Here is a 9,016-nt window from a genome sequence, read left to right as displayed (position 1 = left end):
CTACCGTCGTTCTAAGCAATAAGATGTAAAACATGATAAACATCACAATGCAATCATATAGTGACATGATATGGCCATTATCATCTTTGCTCTTTCGATCTCCATCTTCAGGTATCGCATGATCATCATCGTCACCGGCGTGACACCATGATCTCCATCATCGTGTCTCCGTGAAGTCGCCATGCCAACTACTACTATCACTACTACTATAGCTAACCGTTAGCAATGAAGTAAAAGTAGTAAGCACATGGCGTTGCATCTCATACAATAAATTAAGACAACTCCTATGGCTCCTGCCGGTTGTCATACTCATCGACATGCAAGTCGTGAAACCTATTACAATAACATGATCATCTCATAAATCATACATGCAACATCACAACTTTGGCCATATCACATCACATGTCAAACCCTACAAAAACAAGTTAGACGTCCTCTAATTGTTGTTGCAAGTTTTACGTGGCTGATTTGGGTTTCTAGCAAGAACACCTTCTTACCTACGTGACAGCCACAACGATGATATGCCAAAGCTATTTACCCTTCATAAGGACCCTTTTCATCAAATCCAATCCGACTAGAGTAGGAGAGACAGACACCCGCTAGCCACCTTTATGCAGGGTGTGCATGTCTGTCGGTGGAACCAGTCTCACGTAAGCGTACGTGTAAAGTCGGTCCGGGCCGCTTCATCCCACAATACCGCCGGAAAAGAATAAGACAAGTAGCGGCAAGCAAATTGACAAATCATCGCCCACAACTTTTGTGTTCTACTCGTGCATAGAATCTACGCATAGAAAACCTGGCTCGGATGCCACTGTTGGGTAACGTAGCATAAATTCAAAATTTTCCTACGCATATTCAGATCTTCCTATGGAGAGACCAGCAACGAGAGAGGGGTAAGAGCATCTTCATACCTTTGAAGATCGCTAAGCGGAAGCGTTGCTAGAACGCGGTTGATGGAGTCGTACTCGCAGCGATTTCGATCTAGTGCCGAACTACGGCACCTCCGCGTTCAACACACGTGCAGCCCGGTGACGTCTCCCGCACCTTGATCCAGCAAGGAGGAGGGAGAGGTTGGGGAAGAACTCCAGCAGCACGACGGCGTGGTGTCGATGGAGAGACGAGGTCTCCCGGCAGGGCTTCGCCAAGCACCGGCAGAGAGGAGGAGGAAGAAGGGCAAGGCTGCGCCGAGAGAGAGGGAAAACCGTGTCTCTCAATGGCCAAAACCCCTCTCTATTTATAGGAGGAGGGAGGGCTGCGCCACCCATAGGGTTCCCTCCCTAGGGGCCGGCGGCCACCAGATGGGAGAGGGGGGCGGCGGCTAGGGTGGGAGGGGTGTGGCGCACCACCTGGTGGGCCTAAGGCCCACCTGCGCCTAGGGTTGCCCCCTCTCCCCACCACTTGCGCATTGGGCTGGGTGTGGGAGGCGCACCAGCCCACCTAGGGCTGGTTACCTCCCGCACTTAGCCCATCTAGCCTCTCAGGGTCGTTGCCCCCCTTCGTTGGACCCCCGGGGCCACCTCCGGTGGTCCCGGTACGTTACCTGTGACGCCCGAAACACTTCAGGTATCTGAAACCATCCGTCCTATATATCAATCTTTACCTCCGGACCATTCCGGAGCTCCTCGTGACGTTCGGGATCTCATCCGGGACTCCGAACAACTTTCGGTAACCTCGTATAACAATTCCCTATAACCCTAGCGTCATCGAACCTTAAGTGTGTAGACCCTACGGGTTCGGGAGACAGGAAGACATGACCGAGACACCTCTCTGGCCAATAACCATCAGCGGGGTCTGGATACCCATGGTGGCTCCCACTTGCTCCACGATGATCTCATCGGATGAACCACGATGTCAAGGATTCAATCAATCCCGTATACGATTCCCTTTGTCTGTCGGTATAGAACTTGCCCGAGATTTGATCGTCGGTATACCTATACCTTGTTCAATCTCGTTACCGGTAAGTCTCTTTACTCGTTCTGTAGCACGTCATCGTGTGACTAACTCCCTAGTCACATTGAGCTCATGATGATGTTCTACCGAGTGGGCCCAGAGATACCTCTCCGTCACACGGAGTGACAAATCCCGATCTCGATTCGTACCAACCCAACAGACACTTTCAGAGGTACCCGTAGTGCACCTTTATAGTCACCCAGTTACGTTGTGACGTTTGATACACCCAAAGCACTCCTACGGTATCCGGGAGTTGCACAATCTCACGGTCGAAGGAAAAGATACTTGACATTAGAAAAGCTTTAGCATACGAACAATACGATCTAGTGCTATGCTTAGGATTGGGTCTTGTCCATCACATCATTCTCCTAATGATGTGATCCCGTTATCAATGACATCTAATGCCCATGATCAGGAAACCATGATCATCTATTGACTAACGAGCTAGCCAACTAGAGGCTTGCTAGGGACACATTGTGATCTATTTATTCACACATGTATTACTGTTTCCTGTTAATACAATTATAACATGAACAATAGACGATTATCATGAACAAGGAAATATGATAATAACCATTTTATTATTGCCTCTAGGGCATATTTCCAACAGTTTGGGTCTATACCCGTTCTCTCCGGTCGTTCTGTCGCGCCCTCTGGGTGGGTGATCAGGCTGGTCGTAGTCGGTGCATAGGGGAAACACGTGTTCCGGGGCCTCATGAACGAACTGTGGGAGCAAGCGTTCGTGTGGGTATGTTTTCTTCTGGTCCGGACACTCTGTGTTCTATCCTTCTTCGGCCGCTAGGATTTTGGTCCACCTACTATTGACGGTATCATGTTTGTCTTGGAGCTGTTGTTGCTTTGCTTTTAAGCTTTGGGTGGTGGCTATAAGCCACTGCCGAAATTGCTCCTGGCCTTGAGGGTCTTCGGGAATTATGAATTCTTCGGCTTCAAGGCCGTTGAGGTCGTCGACGGGGGCGGGGGGGGAATCACCGTCGTCGTCTGAATTGTTGCGGTCGTTACGATCGTCATTGGTCGATTCCTCTGGTTGGTGCTCGGGAGCCTCGGGGTTGCCGTGCCCCTCAGGGGTCGCGTTCTCCCATGTGGCTTCTGTGGTGCCCCTTCCCTTGTTTGCCTAGGAGCGCTTACGCGGCTTTCGACGTTTTGAGGGATCTTCTGTGGGCTTATCTCCGTTTTGCTTGGGTGTGACGTTATCTCTATCGCGAGGCATGTCTACCATGTAAACAGCGTAGGTAGATGTTGCAATTCACTTCCCGATGTTTATGGCGGTGGGGTAGTAGGACTCATCGTCCATATCCTCGAGCTCTTCGGAGGCATACTCAAATGCATCGGTTAGATCTTCGACTGTGGTAATCAAGTAGGTGGTGGGTGGGTCGTAAAAGTCCCCAAAATCCACCTCCGAGGCGATCTTCGAACAAGCCGGACTTCGAGTAAGCGAGATTTGAAGCGACTGGATTTGGTCGAGCATCTTGTTTAACATTGAGAGAGTGACCTGACCAATCCTTTGTAGGTTTTTGGAGTTAACCTCCACGACTTTCCGAGAGGAAGCCAATTCGACGATAGTCGTTTCCTGCTGTCCGGACACTGTGGTCGGTTCCGAGCTCGAAGACTCCTCTCCGAAGAGGAGGAGACCACGACCATGGTTGGATAGGGGACCCGGAGACCAGGCTTGGGGATTTTGCAATTCATCGTCCAAGGTCGTGAGGTTAGCAGGGAACGGATTGCCTCGCGAGTCGGTGGAGACTTCAAACTCTCTGAACCTTATCCGATGACCAGGGACAAAACCTCCGATCTGGCGAGGATGGCCGGTTAGGTCCGTGCTCGGCGTGAAGCTGCCGAGCACGGAGACGTGTTCGGGGGTGACGATGCCCTCGTTGCGGACTCGATCGTTGATGATCAAGCGAGCCATCTATCCTTTCGGTCATCCAACGGCGGAATTCTCGATGAAAGCAGCAATGTCGGCGTCAAAACCGGCAGATCTCGGGTAGGGGGTCCCGAACTGTGGAGTTTAGATCGATGGGTTGCAGGAAACAGGGGAAGACGATGTTTACCCAAGTTCGGGTCCTCTTGAGGAGATAAAACACTACGTCCTGCTTGATTATATTGATGGGGAACGATGGTTACAGAGTTGATCTACCTCGAGATCGTACAAGCTAAACCCTGGATGAGATAACCTGCCTCTCCGCATAAGAGCCTCTCGTTTATATAGACATGAGGGCCCCTAGAGTTACATGTTACCAACATAGATCGGGGGTAGATGGGTCGAACTGATCCTCGTGCCTTGGAGTGCACGCCTAGTTTTTGAAGCTTTCCATCTTGATTACGCACTCGTGAGATGATTCGTTCTTCAATGACGCAACCCATATGATCGGCCCATAAGGGACAACCCGAGTGCCCAAGGACCCCTTAATCCGGAACTCCCTCAATGAGCGCACGGAACGTCTTCATGATCAAGGGTTTGAGTTTCAGAATGACAATGTGGTGCCTCAGCATGACGGAGGAGCGGCATCGTTTGCACAGTTCATCTAATTTCATCATGAAATGCGTGATTAGAAAACTCATATTCACTTGCAAGATGATTTGATTGAGCATATGTGGGATCATGTTGGCAATTAATGGATTTGTCTTTTTAAGACAATTTACTTTTTAATGGGTTTGTAAAACTTTGTTATATTTTATTTCGGTTGTGAAACTGTGTTATTTCATTTGCTTTTGAAAAAATATGCAAAATGTTTGTATTTGTTAAAAAACCAGCGTCTAACCGGTCACGTGGACAAATATAAATCAACACATTGGGTACACTATTAATTCAAATCCTAAAGCGGACAGACCCAGAACGAAAGGAAGACTCAAACTGACGAAAAACGAACAAAGTCTGTCGACGTTGGAGTTGCTCTTACTTGTTTCAGTTCGCGCTGTCCAACAAGTTTATCAGGGGAATCTGATACCTGTGCTCAAGTTTATTGTACTGCATTGTCGGTGATTGTGCTCCTTGAGTTCAAAATACTACTACACTTCTGGTGTCCGTTCTTTCCGTCTACGGATTCTTTTAACTCCTTGAACACTGTCGGTGATTGTGCTCCTTGAGTACCGTGTGGGCAGGCCACGCCGCACCGGGATTCGCAACGGCGTCAACTCTGGACCGCGCCACCACCGACCTGCGAGCGTACCTGAGTCAACTCTAGGATCGATCTGCGAGCGTACCTGCTCCTGCCACTTTTGTCGATGCGTCGTACTCTTGCGATTATTAAATGGCTATTTCTTTTTTGGGTAATCATGGTTGAATGGAATGCAAAATGCAAAAAGAGAACGGAGTGGCCCACGATCCGCATTTCACGCCGTGTCGCCCGCGAAGCGCCGATGCACACACTACCAACAAACGGCGGAAGCATACTCCGGCGATTGAGAAACTGTTTCCGGTGTTTTCGTACGAATTTCAACAAATATATGCGATTTTTTTTCTTTCTTTCGTTTCACTTTTCCGAATGTATGAAGAGTGGCTACTTCTGTAGTTCGAAACTACGGTCGGGTTTCAGATTCAGTGGTATCATCTGGCGGACGACGAGGAGGCGTCGCTCCATCGCTTGACCATCTGCAGCAGGATCTCGTTCCACGTGTCGATGGGGCCAGGGAGGCACCAGTGCACGCAGTCGTTCGGCACCCGCTCCCTCTTCTTCTCGCCGCCGGCGCCGGCGAACGGGGACGCGTACATGTACGAGCCCGGGTGCCCGTCGGCGCGCATGTCCGCCAGCTTCGTCACCTCGAGCGCCTCCACCGTCACCGCCGACCCGCGCACCGTGGCCTCCGCTGCCGCTGTCGCGGCCTCCTCCGCCTCCGTCCGCCACATCTCTCTGTCCATGTACAGCATCTCCTTCTCCCCCGGCGCGTACGGCTCCGTGCGCGCGCACGCGTCCGGGCTGTCCCACTCCCCGACGAAGTGCGCCGGCGAGAACGTGGCCACCACCGCCAGCTTCGCCCGACCAGGGCTGGGGCTGGCCCGGGCGATGACCTCGCGGAGCGCGTTCTTGACGGCGAGGCGGAACACGCCGAAGAAGCCCGTGTCCGTGCGGTTCGGCTCCGGGCAGTGGTGGCACCCGATCACCGCGCCGCGCTCGTAGTACATGGCTGGGTGCATGAACCAGTGCCCGATGGAGAGCACCACCACGTCGATGCCCGGGAGCTCCGCGGCCCACCGCTCGTCCGGCTGGTCGAGGTACAGCTTGTTGTGGTCGGGCCCGCCAGGCGCCGACGACTTCTCCGTGCCGTTCACCAGGAACGGCGACCAGAACACCGACACCGTCGCGTTGTGGGACCTGAACGCCCACCGCCGGAACTTGCGCTCCTCGCCGCCGTCGAGGACCAGCTCGGCGGGGAACTCGGAGCCGAGGAGACACACCAGCGACTCGCACTGGTTCCGCGCGAGCGAGTCCCCGACGAACGCGACGTGCCGGCCGCGCACCTGCTCCAGGAACTCCGCTGGCGCGAACGGCGGGAGCGCGCACCCGCGCGGCTGCCACCGCCATTTCAGGTACCCCGTGTCCGGTCGCCCGTGCGCCATGCAGTTCTGCCCGTCCTTGATCGTCGCGCCGCAGCTCGTCCCGTTGTACCGCGGCCCGGCCGCGTCCCGCACCCATCGCCCCTCCGAGTAGTCGCACCGCGGCGCCGGTGCCGTTGACCCCTGCTTTCTTGACGCCGCACCGGCAGCGCCCTGCTGCTTATTCCCACCTACAAATTAAACCAAGAACAACAAAGATAGCGTCATTGCGCCGTCCCGCGTCCACAATGGCGATGGATCAGCGGGTTCGCGAGTCTTTGAGATGGTTACCGTGGGGCGGCGAGGTGGAGGTGGAGGAGGGGACGGCGATGGGGGGAGGGGAGAGGAGGTAGTGGAGGACGGCGAGGGGGACGAGGGCGTAGAGCGACAATGTGAGGATCTTCTTGGTGAGGCGTGGAAGCTTCTGGCGCCAGGAGCTGGAATGGTGGCGAGGTGTGGAGGCACCCATGGATGGCAGCCCAGGAAGCTTGGCTATCTTTAGGTAGATCGTTGGTTTATGAGAGGAATGAGGGCTCAAAACTCAGAAGACCTGGATCTGGTGACTAGTTTCCAAATGGAGGAGAGAGTGAGAGAGAGGTTAGTGGAGATGTGATCGGAAGGAGCTTTTGTAGATTCTGTACCAGCAGGAGTAGTATGCCGTCTTCATAGTTCTTCACAAGGATCCATACGTGTAGTCGTTAGATTGTATATTGAATTATTGATCGACCATGACCAGTAGACTCTCCGACATTAGAATGGCTATAGTAATCACAATTTTGAAACAAATTAGCTCCGCTGAACTTCATCAAAATATAGGGTTATTTAGTTATTTACAGAGGGAGTACTACCATGCACTAAAAATATGTTGTTTTCTTCTAGCCTAGCTGTACTAAACTAAAGTCAAATACATAAGCAGAAACCATGGGTGGCACGTTCATGCACCGAGGGGCGACAACACATGCTCCCTCCTCTTTTCTCGCTTGGAATCAGCCCTTTTCTTTTCCACGCCACAATGGGTGAGTTTTCATTTTTCTTTTTAACATAGTATAATCGACAGTCGCTCATATACTCAAACATATGAGGTCATGAATGCACGTCCTATCCCTATGATAAACTTCTTCGAAAAACTAAGCTGACATTAACATGTTGAAATCTTAGGAAGTCATCAGAAACGTCTCGTAGTTGATGATAACGTCTCTTTTCACTGAACGAATATCGTCGAAAAATTTAAATAAATTCAGAAATAATTCAAGCATCAATCGTAAGTCTAATATTTGAATACTCGTGGGTAACGGATATCACTGTCGTCCTGTTCATTCAACCATAAATTGGTTTACCGCTCTTTTTCTTGAGATGGTTTAAACTCTTCTTTGTTTTTATAGTTAATCGTTACTTTTGCTTTAAAAAGAATTAAGTCCGACCTCCGCATCATTATATGCACACGTTATTTTTACTAGTCTAACATTCATCCATTACAATGAAAAAATAAATAAATAATGACCATAACTAACCATAATAGGAATATATGACTCAAACACATATTGTGTTACTAGCTCGTCAACCGAACCGGTTGAACAAATCATGCGCGGTCCTAGCCTATCTACTGTACCAAAAATCATATGCTCGTTAGGGTTTCTATGATGCACTAAGGGCCACATATGGGTCCAAGTTCTAGCCTTGAAAATAATCTGCAAAAAGTTTGAAGGAGTTGTTATGCTAAATACAAAACCATTACAGAAATTCCAAATTATCCATAGTAAAGCAAATACTCCTGACTGGACATGTCCTTTAATTTTTTGATTAACTTTTGAATAAATTTGTAATACTACTAGGTGGTGGTAAGTTGAAGACTGCATGGATCATTTGCCATAACAAATAGCAAAGGGCAAGAAAGTAAAAATGTTAACGAATTGTCTTCTCATAATCACTAAGGCAATCTTTTTTTGCATTCTTCCTTAGATTGTTCTTTTTTGGAACAAAGCAAGACACCAACAGGTGCCCAATTCCATTATCAGACCATAGCAAAAGTACATGAGAGGTTACAATGGCAAGAAGATTGATAGAAGGGGAAGTACAGCTGAAAGGACGTGGATATCGCCTAGAGGGGGATGAATAGGCGCTTTAAAATAATTACGGTTTGGGCTTGAACAAATACGGAATAAAACTAGCGTTTGAGTAGTCAAGCACAAATCTAAAACAACTAGGCTCAGCTATGTGCACCAACAACTTATGCTAAGCAAGATAAACAACTAAGTGATAACAAGATATATAACATGAAACAATATGGCTATCACAAAGTAAAGTGAATAAGTAAAGGGCTCGGGTAAGAGATAACCGAGGCATGCAGAGACGACAATATATCCCTAAGTTCACTCCCTTGCAGATGCTAATCTCCGTTTGGAGCGGTGTGGAGGCACAATGCTCCCAAGAAGCCACTAGGGCCACCGTAATCTCCTCACGCCCTCGCACAATGCAAGATGTCGTGATTCCACTAAGGGGCCCTTGAGGGTGGTC

The 9,016-nt window shown here is 50.1% G+C and overlaps 1 protein-coding gene across 1 annotated transcript; it reads right to left on the bottom strand.

Annotated features, from left to right (window-relative positions):
• Positions 1-5,390: 5,390 nt before the first annotated feature.
• On the bottom strand, positions 5,391-7,467 carry LOC123397301 (protein ALTERED XYLOGLUCAN 4-like). Its single transcript, XM_045091908.1, has 2 exons — positions 6,794-7,467; positions 5,391-6,693 (listed from the first exon to the last, which is right to left on the bottom strand). The coding sequence occupies exons 1-2, from the start codon at positions 6,969-6,971 to the stop codon at positions 5,516-5,518; spliced, it is 1,356 nt and encodes a 451-aa protein (XP_044947843.1). The 5' UTR covers positions 6,972-7,467; the 3' UTR covers positions 5,391-5,515.
• Between the last annotated feature and the right edge of the window lie 1,549 nt (positions 7,468-9,016).

The sequence above is a fragment of the Hordeum vulgare genome, chromosome 5H (assembly GCF_904849725.1).
Source record: "Hordeum vulgare subsp. vulgare chromosome 5H, MorexV3_pseudomolecules_assembly, whole genome shotgun sequence".
NCBI classification, from domain to species: Eukaryota; Viridiplantae; Streptophyta; class Magnoliopsida; order Poales; family Poaceae; genus Hordeum; species Hordeum vulgare.
This window is presented reverse-complemented; position numbering and strand designations above follow the sequence as displayed.